The 17,772-nt window shown below is 38.1% G+C and overlaps 1 protein-coding gene across 5 annotated transcripts in view; it reads right to left on the bottom strand.

Moving 5' to 3' along the window:
- Positions 1 to 1,717: 1,717 nt before the first annotated feature.
- The window catches only part of LOC117431489 (protein tweety homolog 3), an 86,654-nt gene continuing 70,599 nt past the window's right edge, over positions 1,718 to 17,772 (bottom strand). Inside the window, exons 11-15 of one of the 5 annotated variants that reach the window (XM_058995959.1) lie at positions 16,372 to 16,508; positions 13,484 to 13,657; positions 12,902 to 12,977; positions 9,171 to 9,272; positions 1,718 to 5,750 (exon numbers count right to left, since the gene is read on the bottom strand). In XM_058995959.1, the coding sequence (XP_058851942.1) occupies positions 9,192 to 9,272; positions 12,902 to 12,977; positions 13,484 to 13,657; positions 16,372 to 16,508 (468 nt within the window). In that variant the 3' untranslated portion in view covers positions 1,718 to 5,750; positions 9,171 to 9,191. The remainder of the gene's footprint in view (positions 5,751 to 9,170; positions 9,273 to 12,901; positions 12,978 to 13,483; positions 13,658 to 16,371; positions 16,509 to 17,772) is intronic. The other 4 variants (XM_058995960.1, XM_034052438.3, XM_058995962.1 and 1 more) reach the window with 4 other exon arrangements.

Below are 17,772 nucleotides of genomic sequence, written 5' to 3'. Positions count from 1 at the left end.
CAGGACACGGCACTTACGCCAAAATAAACAGATAAACAAAACGAACAGACACTGACACACAGGGACGAACACTAAACAAACACGTACCACGTAACAATTCGCTTATTTTTTACTTTATCTCCTCACTCTCTCCCGTTCCTTTGCCCTGAACACACAACCCCGAGTGAATGAAAATGTGTCTATATTGAATCCCAGCCCATACTGTTGTGCTGGGATTCAATTACTAATTAATTATTCACTTGAATCCCAGCACGTGAATTAATTACGTGCAACCTCGTGCTCACATATTACATACTTTAAATGCACGTGAAGTGATTTGTGCCATCCTCGTGCCTAAATACAATTATACAATTTAAATCACACGTGACACACAGACCTGTTTATATCCCGTGTACCAATCTCTATACACCAACATTAACACACGCAACATACATCATATAACACACACATGCACACAGGGGCGGAGCACATTGCCACACACACTCAATTAACCAGTGCTTTTTAAATAAAGCAGTGTTGTCAGCCTGAATACTACTGGGGAAAGCCAAATAATAACCTGATCAACCTTTTCTTGCAACTTTATAGTAACATTCATTTCATGATTGTTAAAGCCTATACGACAAACAGGCAAAATTCACAAATGCTTCCTATCAGTCCCCTATTTTCCAGCCTGCAATTTGTGTTCACTCTTTATGGGCCCCACTTTCTCCCTGTTGAGTTGCTATCCCAGCTATTTCAAATCGTCAAACTGGTGGAAGCCAGTTTTATTTAATTACCAGGTTGGCAGGAGTGCAAAATGGTTAGATAATTAGCATTTTTAGTTTGAGGTTTTACTTATTTTGTCTCATGCATAAACTATTCAGATTACTCTGTGGCAATTTGTTTAATGTTAATGTAAACTTGAATTTATTTTGTGATAAAGAAATGGACACCTAGCGCCATCTGGTGTTATTTTGAGAAATCAACAGTTTTCTAAAATCTCGCAGATTATGTCAACAGGCTACACTATACTACAGTCAGCACTCACATATCCGTTTGACGCATATCTGATTATTACGTTTTGGCAGTTCCAACCCTTGTCCGTCTTTCAGGGAACACAAAAAATATACAATGTCAAAAATAAATAGCTGAAAGGTGTGTTTTAAAATAAGTAGGCTTCCATATAGGTGTATTGTAGTTGTTTTTGCTGGTACAGTACTATATTTTCAACAGAAATATTTTATTTCAGAACGATATGATTCTAAAAATGCACTTGCCAAAAGAGATGACACGTGGACTGTAATACAGTACATACTTTTAAATTGTAGTAGTATGTAAAATTTCCTATTAATGACCCAACAGCAAAATTAAATCAAAATGTTACCCATGCACAGAGCTGCTTAAAAAGTAAAATGCAATTTAGCAAAAGATTTAAAAACACAGATTAAAACCGTATACAAAGTCAGTTTTCAAAATTGCAGAATATAGTGCTCGATAAGGCCCTAAAATGTCACAGTTCACTTGCAAGTGAAAATCCACAAAAGCAACTAACGATCACAGATCTTTTTTTTTTAAATGCATCACAGAATCATGGAACAGCAATTATATAATATAAGGTAAAACTCGCATATCGGGCCCTTTTTTTAAACTGTATATGCAAATAGAAGTATAAGCAAAATAACTAATGCTTCTGCAATTAAAACCAGAGGTACACAAATGAAAATGAATGCAATCTTGGTCTGTTAAGGTAACTTTAATTTGATTTTTTTTAAAACATTGAATTCAAGCTCAATAAAACCACAGGTTTAACATGTATAATATTTTAGTAATAGCAAAAAAAGTAATAATAATAATAATAAGTCATCAGCTACAGTATATTTTTTGTTGTCAAAACAGAGCAATGTAGACTCAATTTCAAAATTTTGAAAAAAAAAAAAAGTATTGTGAATACATTACAGGACCTACAATGTTATTTCCAAAATATATATAAAAAAGTGGTATGATAAAGAAAAATAGTAAATTACAAAGGCAAGTTGCATTTGACCTTTTTTTTTGTGTGTGTCGTGCAAACAGTTACTTTTAGATGCATTGTTCTATCAATGATTAATAATGAGTACATTACTACTAAAAACAATGAAAATGTCTCACTATTACATTAAATGGTCTTTAAATCCATAGAAACAAAAATACAGAAAAATACAGATTTCATTTCTTTTAGAAAGTCAGGGCTCAAATTTCCAGAGGGAATGTTTTGGTTTTCCAGCACAACACAGGAGTAATATAATATAAACATGGGGTAGTCTGACTTGCACATTAGCTGACTGGCAAGGTTTAGAGAGTACTTCTTGACCTTCTGTGGCTACAAGAAATGGATTAACCCTTACTTATCCACAGGTTTCATAATGCAGATTTTTGTAGGTGGTGGAGAAAAAGACTAAAAAGTAGCCCTCAAAAACAACTACAGCTTTGCTTTCATATAGATTGCCTTGCTGGCCACAATTATAATCTGGCACTATGGCCTAAAGTTTTGCATCACCTAGAATTTTAGGATTGAGTCATAATAAAAAATATATATATTTGAACATAACTTAGATATTTTATTTAACCTCATGTAATCAAAGAAACTACAAAATGATATTGTAAAAGTCTACCGGAAGCCATGATAGTAGTACAGTATTTCATGTTAGATTTAGGAGTTGTCCGTTTATTGTTACGTATATGGGAAAACTACAAAGCGGTATGTAATTCAATATGTTAACGTACCATTATTCAGCAGGTTTCATTCCACCTTATGAAACAAAATTAGTTAATTCTATAGGGTGATGCAAAACCTTTGGCCATAGCTTCAGTACTGCTAAAAAATCCAGATACATAAAAAACTAAACACAAAACAACCTCCATTCTCTAGGTTACTCAATTCCTGCAGGGAACTGTAGTCTTGGCATTCGTATTATTCCTTGGCAGGTGGTGCTTTAATCATTGTGTTCATCTTGTTCTGAAAATGCAGCAGGCTTATGAGCATGACCTCATGCGGAACACAAATGTGATGATGTCACTGAACTTATGCTGGAATAAACACTGGGATTTTGTTTTGGCTATCCAGGGAGCTGGGAAAAAAGAAATCACTGATGCCTTTAATTTAAACTCGTCAACGGAGTGCCAGTCCAGATTGCATAAAACACCTGAAGTCATCATTAAGCATAAAACTCTTAAGGATACATACCTCAGGTATTAATTTGACATCATAACATTTCTGAGAGTCCTGCTTTCTATTTACAATTAGGGGAGGATTTCAGCCCATTCCATTGACAAGCAAACACATTGATTACTTTACATACAGAATTACTAACACCACCACTAGAAAACACAGGGAGATTAAGAGATTCACAGCAAAGTATCTTACAGTTTCAACAGTTTACAAGATGGCGCGTGAGGGGCGTACAGCACGCTATTCCATTTTACATTACACAGTTTTTTTTTTAACTAATGTTCAAGAGTCCAGAGTTTGTGAAAACAAGAGCGCTTGTGCTTTTGAAAAAGGACTTTAGGTATCTGTTGGCAGTCGAAAGAACCACAGTCTGTGTACTCAAATTTGTTAAAAAAAACAAAAAACAAAAAAGCATACATCTGTAAGGTCCATCGTTATATAAAAAAAAATTATATATATATATAAAGGAACCAAAACCTGTTGTTAACAACTACGAGTGCTTGGGTTAGTACACTACATGTATGCCACTTCCTTATTACAGGTAGAAAGCACTATTTCTTCCATGATCTTGTGCAGTCGCAATGCTTTAGGTACAGAAAACAACATTAAATAAGATGAGTCAAAAGGTACGTTGCTCCTCATTAAAAAACTGTTTTTACCAAAGAAAGCCAAAGTTATATGAATCCTTCACAGATCTTCTTTGCCTTTTGATTAACTTTGGATATCGCGATTCCTTTTGAAATGTTTCCCTTATTAGAATGGGGGAGGTTCATCCAGAGATATACCCGGTTTTGTTTTGTTTCTTCAGTTATTTTGGTCGTGGTCATTGTGCCCTCCATATTAAGTGGATGCTGTAACACGTTGTGTCCAATTCACATTAACATACGCATATAGGTGCTCACAATTCAATTGAAGCCATATACAAGTCGCTTCAGTTTCTTTCATTTAGTGGCAGTTCATTCCAATGGTACCCCCCCCCCCCCCCCACCCAAAAAAAAAAAACCTGTATTAAACAATAATCACAGATCACATCATCATAATCAGGGAAGCCACTGGTCTGTCCTTCAGTTTCTGTTGCTGCTGCACTTCTGATGCGTATATAAAACCTGTTGCGCATTTTGTCATGCCATTGTATGATATGTTTGAAGTTAATACAAATGCAGACATTATTCTTTTTAAACAATACAACATTGGAATAATAAATACACTACATCTTGCAGTCTTTTAAGACGAGGAATGTTTTTTTTTTTAAGCAGAAACAAAACAGCTGGAGTTAGTAGACAATACAAGCTGCCCCACAGAGACACTTCTAGCTCTACAAATAAAAACAGTACACCTCCAGCTATGTGTAGCCTGATGCTTATGAAGTTTTACTATTCAAGACTTGAATAGCACTATCTTCCTGATTAAAACATATTGTTTATTAACCGCACATGTAAAAGAAATGTATCAAAAAGAAATCCTGACATTACAAGTCTCCGAATTTCCACTAGACTGCATTCTGTTCAAAATAATAACGATTAAAATGTATGAATTTATTAAATTCCCAAACTTAAGTTTAGTTGTCAAAAGCAGATAATAATGACATAACCATTTATTGATTAGTTTGAAGCAAGTTCGACCTAGGTACGGATCCCTGTGCCTATTTAAAATTCCTACATGTAGTGATCTACATTCATGCTGCAAGCCTAGAACACTGCAATTCTAGAACACTGCAATTCTAGCACCAGGGTTCTACAGACATCACTGGCAAAACCACCTGGTTAATACACATCACTAATCTGGGTTGAAACGGATCTTACATTCAACAGAAATTCAGAATTGTTTGAAAAAAAAGGAAAGATTCTGAAAGGTTACATAATGAAGGCTGATTCTACACACAGGTTAGAGCGCGGTAATATGATACAGTCTAAGCATGCTTAGGTAATTTTATTTAATACAAATACAAAATCTTCACTGCAATTACAGTTACAAGCATTTTTTTTATTTATTTTTCCCCCCCAAAGGTAAAAATATGTTTGTGTAAAAACACTCACTCACACAAATATTATAGTGGTTTGTAAAAAATTTATATGAAACAAACAGGCGAGGGTGAAGACTGAAGATGCAGTGTCTAACAGATGCACTTACTCCAGCAGCAACAGATTTTATAATATGTATTAAAAAAATGTCAATAGCATTGCAAGTATGCCTTTTAAAACAAAATAAAAAAAGAACAAATGAAACCACTAAATTTGATCTTCCTTTTGAAAAATGAACAATTATGTACATCAGGTGGTGGAAGGTTTCAAAAACATTTGAATCTGCCTGGTATTAAAACTTGAGCCCAGGGGCAGATCTCTACACAAAAAAGAGACTTACAAGTGCACATCAGCTGAAACAGCTCCAAGTTCTGGTGTACAGCTTTGTCTAGCGAGGGATCCGAGTGGCTGTTGGAAGTCTGGAAGCTTGGTGATCCCCAGTTTGCTTCCAGGGGCATGCAGGTTAGGGGAATTTAGGAGGCAGGGCTGTTGGATTCGGGCTGGTTTGTGGCAAGGTATTTTGCCCTCATGCTAGAAGTGTACTGGAGAGAGAGAGAGAGAGAGAGAAGGAATGGGTGTACAAGTAAATTACAACCAGGATAAGAAACTCTGGAGTGATTTTGGTAGTTCTGTAAAAAATGAGAAACCCAAAATATTGTTGACTGTTTAAAACAGAAGTCAGAGATGCACCAACTTTAGTCTTCCCCAGTAAAAAAAAAAAAAAAATACATATATTCCTGGCTACTCCAGTCAATCAAAGTTACTGTACTTGCCCAGTCGCTTATTTTTTTGATTACCAGACTATGTAATGAATGAATATTGTAATTGTTTTTTAAACATACTTGTAAACTTTGATGGCTGGTACTCAAATTAACACACACAAGCTGATACCCAAAACAAATGACAGTAATCTCACTTATTTAATAGCAAATGCATAACATTTCAAAGGTCCAACAGTTTTAAGCTGTAATGAAATTACATTTAAGCACTTCTTCTATTTTAGGCATGCATGGTTTGTGCTTTTTGGACAGATCAGTAATACTAAGTGGTGATCTGCAAGAATTATTTAGCTTTACGCAGTATAAATGCTCAAACCAGTTCCTCAATGGTTTTTCGTAATGGTTTTGTTTGTGCTGACTGTTGCACCACACATGGCAACAGCAAGTGAACAGATGTCTTTGGACTCCTAAAGCATCATTTGAACAGCCTGTGCAATCACGGAAACATTTGAATTATACAGATTCTCCCATATACTTCCCCTTCCGAATCAGAAATGCTGCATACAGAGACATATGAAAACGCCTCTAATATAAGACATGCTCCCCTTCTTTACAAAAGTTGGGCCAGTTTTTAGGGCACAATACACCTGCATTGTGCCCTAAAAACTGGCCCAATTTAATTCTGATGTAGCTTCATGTTATCAAATTGCTATTTGTTATCATCACAGCTTTGTACAGTCAGTGTGATTAGCTCAAAGATCCCAGGCTCTGATAGCAATCAATACGGGACTCCTTGCTGTGCCCATTTGCCCACACAACCCACCCATGTGGCAAACCACAATACAAACGAGACCATCCGTCTTCTCTATATTCCATTCACATCACAACAAACCTACAGATTCAGGGGGCTGACATACTAAACTATGCAGGTATGGTTAATGGCGGGGTAGGCAAGCCTGGCTCCTCCAGTCCAGGTCTTTCATACAACCATGTCCTTGATCTTTAAACTGAACCATTTCATACTACAGTAAATCCTCAATAAATCCCTGGACTGGATCGGCCAATCAGGACTGGAGTTGCCGACCACAGGTTTGGTGCTTTGCTTACAACACAAGAACGTGTTTATACCCATCTGTTGTGAAAAAGCCAAGCATTGTAGCAATCCCAGAATAACCAGGTATTGTACTTTATGAATTCAGGTCAAGGCACATGCATGCTTTGGGATTTAAAAGGAATGAAAAACAACTCTTGCATTCAGGAACAAAAAAAATCCTTGGATTTAATTTTGTATTGTCAGGTCTTAAAAGTACAAGATTAACAATACTATAGAACTTGATACCTGGTATGAAATCGAACGAGAGAAACTATTTTAGGAAATAAATATGTAGTAGCATCAAATGTTGAGAAAAAGCTTTTTCTTACTAATTAACAAGGGCTGACATGATTATTATCAAAATGCGATTATCACCTAATGTCTTCCAGTACATGTGTAATTGTTAAACTTCTAAAGAATTATAAGTTGTGTCATCCCAACCCAGAATAGCCATGGATATATAATTTTAAACAACGGGACATTTTATTCTTTAACCGTTGCACTCTATTTTTCCTTTTGAAAATGTATTTTAAATAAAGGCTATATGCCACAGCTTATTTTGCATCTTTGGTTCCTCAACAGCACCACCTGCTGTGTGCTACAAGAACTGCACCGATCACTCAGGTATTCCAACCTGTTGAGGGTGATGATGAGAAATCCAAACCACTCACCCTATAGCTTTACAAATGCATCAACACATTTGCAAGTCTTTACAAAGATAACAGGAAAGAAATGTCTCAGACACTCCTGATGACAATTATGCAGCGTGTTCGTTAGTAAGTTAGTAAATAAGCAAGTTACTGGAATTTCCTTTCCATGTCAAAAAACGGAAAAAAAGCATGTGGGGAGAAAGATGAATTGGCAATGGTATCTTTCGGACTAACTACTTTGTTTTAATTTAGTAGTCAGCAATTGTTTTTATCATTTTCTCCCCAATTTGGAAAAGCCAATTATTTTTAGGCTCAGCTTACCACTACCACCCCCGCGCTGAAGACGAGCACACGCTGTCCTCCGAAGCGTGTGCCGTCAGCCGACCGCTTCTTTTATACACTGCAGGCCCACCATGCACCCACCTCAGAGCTACAGTGTCGGAGGACAACGCAGCTCTGGGCAGCTTACAGGCAAGCCCGCAGGCGCCCGACCAGACTACAGGGGTCGCTGGTGTGCGTTGAGCCGAGGACACCCTGGCCAACCTTAAGCGACACCCTGGCCAACCAAGCCCCCCCCCCACCCCCGACAGGATAGTGTTTGGACTGGATAAGATTTTCAGGTAGGATTTCATTTTTGTATCTAGATTCTACACATTCAAGTAGGCATGAAGTAAATTATAGCACGACTCCTATCTATCTCAGGATCCTATAGCATGCATATACAGTACACCGTATGGGGTGGTAAAACAAGGATATATTGTCAAAGACATATTCTATTGCAGCATGGTAACTCCCAGATCCTGATCATGAAATTAATGGAATGATTGTGTATTCATTTCTGTCAGCTTCAGTACACAAATGGAAGTGGAATTGCGTTACCTCATTTGCTAGCACTGAAATGTCTCACTAAAGTATTTTGCTCTACTGTCCAGTAGCACTCCGGCAGACATGAGCATACTCATGTAAAACCTCTGAATGGAGCGGAGAACTGTAGAACCCATTCATCATCCAAAACTCCAAATCACAGACATGATAAAACTCATAACAAAGCAAAGATAAGTAGGCGTGCTGCCTTCATACACTGATGAGAGCACCAGCCAAAACCCTCTAGTCCCTAGAAATACATATTTAACTAATAGCTGTTATCAAACGTTGAGAGATTAAGAACAATGTCTGCGTGAAATTGAATCATTTTGAGGGTAAAAAATAAACACTTATAATTTACAATATTTTTTTCTTCTGTATTATCTCGCCAGACGCATTATGAGATGTTATAGATGCCAAAACAAAAATAAAATAAGAAAGAAAAACCGAAGTGCTTAGTAATACAGTTCGGGAGGAGTTCACACATGCTGCCCGAATGACTGTTTTTGCAGGCCAGGGGAACGAGAGCTGGGTTGGGGTGGGGAGGGTGGTGAACTTGCAAGGGAAAGGGCAGGTAGAGGGGGTGGGTTAGAGAGGGTGGGAGGGAGAGGGTGTGGGGCACCGTATTTTCAGTACCTGTTAGATTAGTGGACGTCGTTAGCAATACGTTCTTGCACTGTCCGAAGGCTTTAGCTGCCAGCTGAGATGGGTGTTATTGTCCATGGCAGCCAAATACAACTGTGTGGGTTTGCAGGAAAGAAAAATAAAAAAAGAGAAAACACAACACAGTGCAGCTTCTACGTGCAATTAATTACACACACAGTGTGGGTCAGTCATCACGGGGCAAAGAGAGGGGGCCGTCCCTCCAAACTAAGATCTTAAAGGACATTACTGGGGCAAAACAAGCCGGAAAAAAGGGGGGGGGGGGGGGGACAAAGGAAAAAAAAAACTACATTTTATATTTTTATATATTGGTATATATTTGTATCTAAAATATCTCAGGTAAATGTGTGTGATATCCTTCGTTTAAAATGACACAGGGTGATTTTGAAGTTGCTTTACTGTCCCTGTATCGGTCATCATCGATTGAAAGACTTTCCGCAGAGTCAAGGAATCTTTTTGAAAAGTTGCTCGCTGTGATAACAAAACAAAGACAAGCCATGCCTGCTGGCTGTTTTCTGTATGAGAGAGCTATCTCTATGATGCCATGCAATGCGAAGGAAACCCCTTCACTGAGACGGTACCGCGCTCCTGCTCCACGTCCGTGATTAATAAAGCTTGCTCGGTTTAGAATTTTGCACAAGAGTGGGGTTTTGCGGCAGAACACAAAGAAAACAACATCCCGATAACCTCAAATATCACCCAATACCACTTCTGTTAAAGACGGTGTCCCACAAGCATATTCAGCTTTTCACTATGCAATTCCTTGTGTACTGCATCCCTCCACAGTTCAGCTTTCCTTGCAGGCTATTTCCTATGTAAACCCTGCTTGCCACTAGACTGACAAGCATTCTGTGAGCCAAATTGGCACGACTGCAGTACCTACACTAGTCTTGATATTTTACATCTTCAAGCTGCTGTAGCTAGAAGCAAAAACACGAAAACCCCTTTTCCCAGATTGTGTTTCAAACCAATAACATTTCACTGGAAACCACTTTTTATTTTATTTTAACTTGTAAGGTTAACACAGTTCTATATTTTTATGTATAAAAAATGGGACACCACACCATTAACATCCAGTGATGTTCTTTTTAGAAATGCAAGTAGTTTTTCTTTGCTCGATGCAGTGTTATTTATACCTAGGGCTTCTGTTTTTCGGTTTTTATGAATTTCATTTTTTGGTGCTTATTTTGAGCTATTTGAGTTTCATGTAAATCGTTTTTTTCTGTGCTTTCGCTTTTTATAACTATGAAATTATTGTTTTCTGTTAAGGTCTTTTCACACCAAGCGCGTCGCGTCAAAGCATCAGCGTCAGGCGTACAACAATTAATTGATTTTTATTATACTTAATTATAAAACTGTATGAACACTTGCTTTCTACCTGCTAATTGGCTGTTGAAATTCTGAACACATGTATGTTACTGTAAACTCCTGGTTGTGATCTTCATATACATATAGCCCTGGTTTGCAGCCACTTAAATTTTATTTTGTGAATGCAGTGTACCCAAGTAGAAAATACATACTCACTTTCTCCAAAACTTACATAGCGTACATAACCCCAGCTCTTATTTCCTGCAATCTGTAGATACAGTAGATGTTTATCTTTCTTCTAGTCTTTGTTTTCTGATCCCTGTTTCTTAGATATATATATATAGGTTAAATAAGTACATTTACGCCAGGCGCGCACAGAGAAATAGGAACACAGTCTATTTCAGACGCCATCTGTTTTGCTACACGGCCGGTGTGAAGCGACACACTTGGTGCGATAGATACAAGTCAGAAAGGAGGGGCACTGCTCAGCTGCACTGGGAAAGGTATTTTTTTTTTTTTTAAATGGGAAAGGGCTGAAGTCAACGTGAATTGTAACCATTTCCAGTGTTTTTCTGTGTTTTCTGGTGGTTATTGGTTTGTTAACGGTAACTGCATGGAGGCAATACGACGTACAAAATTTGTATTTTCACTTAAAGGTGTAACTTTCCGGAATTCTTTACCAGACAAACTTAAAATGTACTCATGAATTTAAAGATTTTATTTATAAACAAAGTATGGTTAAAACAAAACAAATGTGATATATTTATAGATGTTGGCAATTGTTGTAATGCAATTATTGAAATCAGGGGTGGGAGGGTAATTATTATTATTATTATTCTGGTACTATGAATTTGTGCTGCTTTCACTTCGTTATTATAACTATGTATTTGTTTGGAGGGAATAATTGCATTATGTTTATGTTTGAGGAGATAACTAAGTTATTTAAACTGTCAATTGCAAATTGCTCTCGTCTGTAAATGTTACTTTATTTGTATTTACTTTTTCTGTTTTTTTGTGTTTGTTTATTTATTTTCGTCATTTCTATACACCAAAGAAATTTAGGTCATAGCTAAATCTGGGTGCAATACATCTTATGACATGTCAAATGTAAAAAACTGTACGTTGTGCCTGTCAAATAAACATAAATAAATACACCGATTTCATTTTTTTTGTATCAGGGATGTTTTACCAGGTTTCTATCGGTTAAAACCGAAAACCAGAAGCCCTATTTATACCCTAAAGAAGCTAAATCTAGTTCCAATACAGGTAGACTGATCCAGACAAGGTTTATCTTCATGATATAAAACTAAAGACTTAGCCTTGCAGGGCTGGATCTTGGAGACGCTACACCTCTGGAATGTAGTGTCACCACTGGAACTGATTTTAGAGGTCTCACTTAAAGGGCTGTATTACTAAAGCATCAGCGTGCCAGGAAAAGCACTGCAGCCCTATGCAATTACTGCAACACATCCCAAAGTGTTTAAAAAGACTCAGGGGCTCCCGAGTGGCGCATCCGGTAAAGGCGCTCTGAGTGGAGTGCAGGATACACCCTATAGCCTGTACGTCGGCAGTTTGAGTCCAGGCTATTCCACTGCCGACCGTGGATGGGAGCTCCCAGGGGGTGGAGCACAATTGGCCGAGCGCCGCCCGCGGAGGGGCTTAGGTCAGCCAGGGTGTCCTCGGCTCACCGCGCACTAGCGACCCCCCGGGCGCCTGTGGGCTTGCCTGTAAGCTGCCCAGAGCTGCATTGTCCTCCGACGCTGTAGCTCTGAGGTGGCTGCATGGTGGGTCTGCATTGTGAAAAAAAAAAAAAAGCAGTCGGCTGACGGCATACGCTTCGGAGGACAGCTTGTGTTCGTCTTCACCTGCCCGAGTCAGCGCGGGGGTGGTAGTGGTGAGCGGGGCCTACAAATAATTGGATATTCTAAATTGGGAGAAAATGATAAAAAAAAAAAAACAACTGCCGACTACTAAATTTAAAAAAAAAAAGAGTAGATTCATCCATCTAATTTGATACAATGGAAGTTAAGTTAAACCTACTGTAAACTCCATGCAGCAAATATGTTCCTTTATATAGAAAAGTTTGACTAAAGCACAAGGATCAGCTTTTTTGCTAATTATACAATTTGCTTTTTACCCATGTACATAGTACTTTTCCTTTTAGAGGAGCTACTCTATCCCTGTAATTGCACACTGCAATGAGTGAGCAGGAGGCCACTAAAAAAGGACAGGTTACTTCATCAGAATTAATAAGCCAATAGAGCCTGTTTTAACCAATGGTAATTTGCCATGGGGACATGCATGTGCATCGAGAGGCCTCGGGAGGGCATGAACACATGGCTGTCAAATGACACTCTTCAGTGCATTATAAAAATGAACAAAGGGTGCACACTTACAGAAGGAGGCGGGGACTCCCTGCCAATCAGAGGCGTGTTCTCACACCGAGGGTTCTGAAAGTTTGCATTCTGGCTCCTGCGTCACAATATAGAAACACACATTCAGTTACTCCCATCCCGCAGATCAAACCCTCAAGCCCTTAGGTTAATTTATAATCCAGCAGCTCAGTCCAGGCGCGTCAATTACAAGCGAGTGCAGCAAGCAGTCTTGGGCTGTCTGTTGATTGGTTTCAAAGCTAATATCAAATGCCTTAACCATCATCTTCTTTTACCATTGCGTCATGTGTAGCCAGGTAGAGCTCGTATACAACAGAAAGAGAAGGCTTTCAACTGCAATCAAAATGTTACTCAAAAGGGCAACAGCAGTTGGTTTTTTCCCCCTATTTTGTAGAAAAGGTTACTTTTAAATGTACCATTTTTATTTAAACTTTGACATATTTGTTCTATAGAGAAGTAGGCTTAAGCTATAAGGTACTTAAAAAATGAAATGTTTGATTTTTGTGTCCAAGCAAGTGTATAAATATGGCTTGTAGAAATGCATGCACATTGATTAAACAGCGCCCCCATATGTTGCTAACTCACATGTACTCTGTGACGGGTGCATTGCTGACTGTGTGTGCAGCAGCAGGGATGCTGGTCTCACTACCATAGCTGCTTCCACAGCTGTACAGACTAGGCATGTGTACACGGTACAGGTTATCATGAGTCTGCCAATTCCCCTGAGCCATGGACTCTTCCTCGCCATCCTCCTCACTCCTTCAGGACGAAGAAAACAGCACATTGAAACACAGGCGGCAAGCACTCACTCTCCCCCTTGCTTAAAATACAGGACAATAAATAAAGAAGAAAATCACCTAATTATCTCCGGCAGACAGAGAGAGAAGCGGTTGGTTTTATTTTGTCAAAACATGCTGTGAAAAGAGCAATAATAGTGTTTCTTTCTCAAGAAATGTGTGTCTGAATAAAGTAAAATGATCTAGATAGACTATCGCTAATCCAAACTACACTAGTCCGAACTGACCTATAATCCGAACCATGCTGTCATAATGCATTTGGACAGCAGCTGTATAACCAAACTTCACTATTAATATAATTTTAGTATGGTGCGGAATACGATCAGAATTCCTAACCTGAACAGGGTCTGTTCCCAGCTTGTTTGGATTAGAGCGAGTCTACTGTACTTGAATAAGATTAACTCTTCTTTGCAAGTGTTTGTTACTGTGGCCTTTTTTGTATGCCAAATTCTATATATAGGTTTGAAAGGAGGTAGAACTGCAGTGGAGAAAAATTAAAGAAATGAAAAGGTTTTTTTGGATGTAAAAAACTTTGACAACTTCCCAATGTTTCAGTATGTTTAACATAGCTTTGTCAAAGGAAAGTGTGTTTGAAAACAAACAATAGAGTACAAGGTACTTCTATACATATACATGTTCAAAATAATTACTACCACTATTGTTGACGAATCATCTACAGCAAGGTTTATAGAAAAGGTTAAGAAACTTCACCCTGAACATTGGAATTTTTTTTTGTTGGCCGCAATTTTGGTCATGGTGCGTGTTTTAGTGTGAGTATGTGAACATGTATCAGGCTGGTAGCTGATCCAAAATGGTACAAACTTCCTTATCTATAAACCTTGATCTGAGCTTATGGGATAAAAGTTAACTGAAAAGATTTACCTAAAAAAAGTAAAAGCAGCACTTCAAAGTGTCAGCACTGTTATTTTAAAGGGAAGTTTCTCTAAAAGGAAAAGCCCTTTTTATCCACACCCCTATAGAAACCAAAAGAATCAAAAGAAATCCTAAAATGAGGGATTATTAAAAATATATAAATATATTTCTTTCAGTGGACACCAAGAATAACTGTCGAAGTTACGGAAACAGACTTCCATTGCATAGCAGCTTGAGCCATTCCAAGCTTTACAGTGAACTTAATAAACACTGTGAGATTAAATATCAAACCATTGAGAGGACCAGATCAGAATAGCTAAAACGGCTATGCACTGTGAGTCATCCTTGCTGTAACTGTTTTAACAGACTGGGAATCAAGCCAGTTTAATACAGCTATATCCTTTTATTGATTAACCTGCAGCACATTACAGACTAGTATGGATGAAGATGACAACAGCCAGAGACTCCATTTCACTTTGTTGCAAAATGTAAAATAATGTAAAAGAAATATATAAAATCACAATAGAAGCAGCTTATGAGAAACCCGCCTTCTACAGATATTAACTGAAGATTGTTTTCTAAAGACCATACTGTGCGATGGGAGAACCCAAATTGACCAGTAATTGATGAAATGATGCATTTAATCCACTCCTCTCTACACTGCAGAATCTATCACATCTGTTTAGTAATTAGGTATCAAGTACTTTGGAGAGTTCTCGCGATTTTGAACTGAAATCAATTTCTCCATGTAACCAGACAGAACCTTGGGATTTGCCAACAGGAAGGGAATGACAATGGGATTTGTGAAACTGTTCCTGGCTAAAAGGGTTCAAAACATAAAACTTCCATCACAGTGTGTTCATGCAATTAGAGAAAAATAATAATAATAAATGGAGGGAAAAATGACACCCTTAAAGTCAGTCTTGCTAAATCGTAAACCCTTATTCTTTTAAAAGTTTTAAAAGGTTCCAAGGTACTGAGGCTACTTAGCATAAAGGCTTTCTTTAGTACACGTTCAGCTTTTAGTTTAGAATACCAAGTAAGAAGCAAAAAAAAAAAAAAAAGCATTACCACTTCCACCTGGAATTCTAGTATTCTGTAACAAGTCCAAGTAATACAATACTGAGGGAACCGGACACAAACACATACAGCGATTTGTTTCACCTAATTTGAACAGCCAAGTGTACATAATGAAATAAAACAAACCTCTACCATATATACAGTATACATGTAGGTATATTTATGAATTACTTACAGTTACACTATGTATACATAGTGTTTGTAAAAAATGAACAATGCTAAATATACTGGTAAAATATCAAATTTCCACTAGAGGGCAACGACATTTTCTTCAAGCAAACCAAGAATGAGTAGGTAAATGTCCACTATCAGGTTAAAGCATGCAAGCCACCACTCACACTTGAAAAAAAGAAAACCTTAGCTTCTTTTGTCTTAATATACCCAATCAAACAATGATAGGCTCCTCTTTGTCAGAGCAAATCTATTGGTTTTCAAATTCTCTTTACAGGCATCACACTGTTGTTAAGCATTTCCTTTTTCCTGCATGCAAGAGATAATATATTTGAAAATACAAATGCAGAATTTCCTCGTAAGCAACCTTGACACATCCAGCCCAGGCCTTTCCAACCATGTCCTTTATTACTAAATTGAATCAATTAATCCTTTGTCCATGTTGCCTATTAAACCTGTAATGGAACGGCGTTTCACTGCAGATCCAGCCTCAGTGGAAGTCTCTGTGGAAGTAGTGGTACATGCCTGTTTCCAAGCTTTGGGTAGCCTTACCTTTTGTGCTGCCAGGTGTGTGGGACACTGCAGACGATGGAGTTGAACATGAGGGCAGTGACAAAGGAGAAGAGAACCAGATAGATGAGGCCTTCAACTCCATCATAGCACAACCCTGTCAGAGCCTGGACATAATCCTGCAGGCAGGGGGGAAACAATGTTACGGGACAAGATGAACACATCAAATCTACATCAAAAAATGTACTCATTATATATTTGATTTTCTACTATTTACTATTTTTTTTTACAGTCTTGGAGAAAATTGAATATATATATATATATTGAAAAAGTCATTCATGCACAGCCCAAGTTTAATCATCAACCATGTTGAGTAAAAGACAAGCCAAAGTACACTTGTTTGTTGTTTGCAGAGACTGGGTGGGTCGCACACTCAGGATGGCTCAGTTGTATCCTTAATTCATTTTAGACTTGATGTTCAAGAAAGTAAAAAGCAAGCAGCAATATTTTACATCTAAAAAACAAAACAAGATTCAAAAAGCGTTTCAACAATACGTGTCTACAATTTGAATTTGTTTTTTGGAGTCTTGGAGAAAAATGAATATATATTTTATATCAGACCGATTAATCAACTAAATAGTTGATCGCAGATTAATTTATTTTACAATTTAAATCTGACTTTTTTTTGGACGGGCATTTTGAACTCCATTTCCCATCATCCCCTGCTGAGAAAAAATCTGTGTGAGAAGGCTTGTCAGTTGGTATCTGGTTTGTTGTTGTTACACACACTTCTTACATTTTCTACAATGTCCAGAACGATCCTCAACGTCTGCTGCCAGCTTGGAAAAATATGTCTAAATTTACTATAATCAAAGCAGACTTCATTTTAAAACTATGTTGGTGAAAATTGAGTTTTTATGTTTAAGTTGGATGTACAAAGTTCATTTCAACGGAGTTGACAATGCAGTGCAGCATTTATTTTTCACGATTCCTTCATTTGGCCTGGCATAGTTTCAGGTGAGTAAATGTCTTTTAGTGTCACAAGCTGCTACTACAACATTTTGTTTTATTGATGTTAGTATTCTCAGTTCTTGTGCATTATATTTTGCTATTAAACTCTTTCATGGCTTTACATTTTCTGTGAAAATGTGTTACTTTTACTGAAAGAATATCCGGTAAAGTTGCTCCGCGTGGAGTGCAGGATGTGCTCTATAGCCTGGACATCGCCGGTTCGAGTCCAGGCTATTCCACAGCCGACCGTGGACGGGAGCTCCCATGGGGGCGGTGCACAATTGACCGAGCGTCGCCCGGGGGGAGGGAAGGTTAGGTCGGCCAGGGTGTCCTTGGCTCACCGCGCACCAGCGACACCTGTAGTCTGGCCAGGCGCCTGCAGGCTTGCCTGTAAGCTGCCCAGAGCTGCGCTGTCCTCCGAAGCTGTAGCTC

Source organism: Acipenser ruthenus, chromosome 22, assembly GCF_902713425.1.
Source record: "Acipenser ruthenus chromosome 22, fAciRut3.2 maternal haplotype, whole genome shotgun sequence".
In the NCBI taxonomy this organism is placed as follows: domain Eukaryota; kingdom Metazoa; phylum Chordata; class Actinopteri; order Acipenseriformes; family Acipenseridae; genus Acipenser; species Acipenser ruthenus.
Note: the sequence above shows the minus strand (reverse complement) of the source record. Positions and strands in the feature narration are given on the sequence as shown.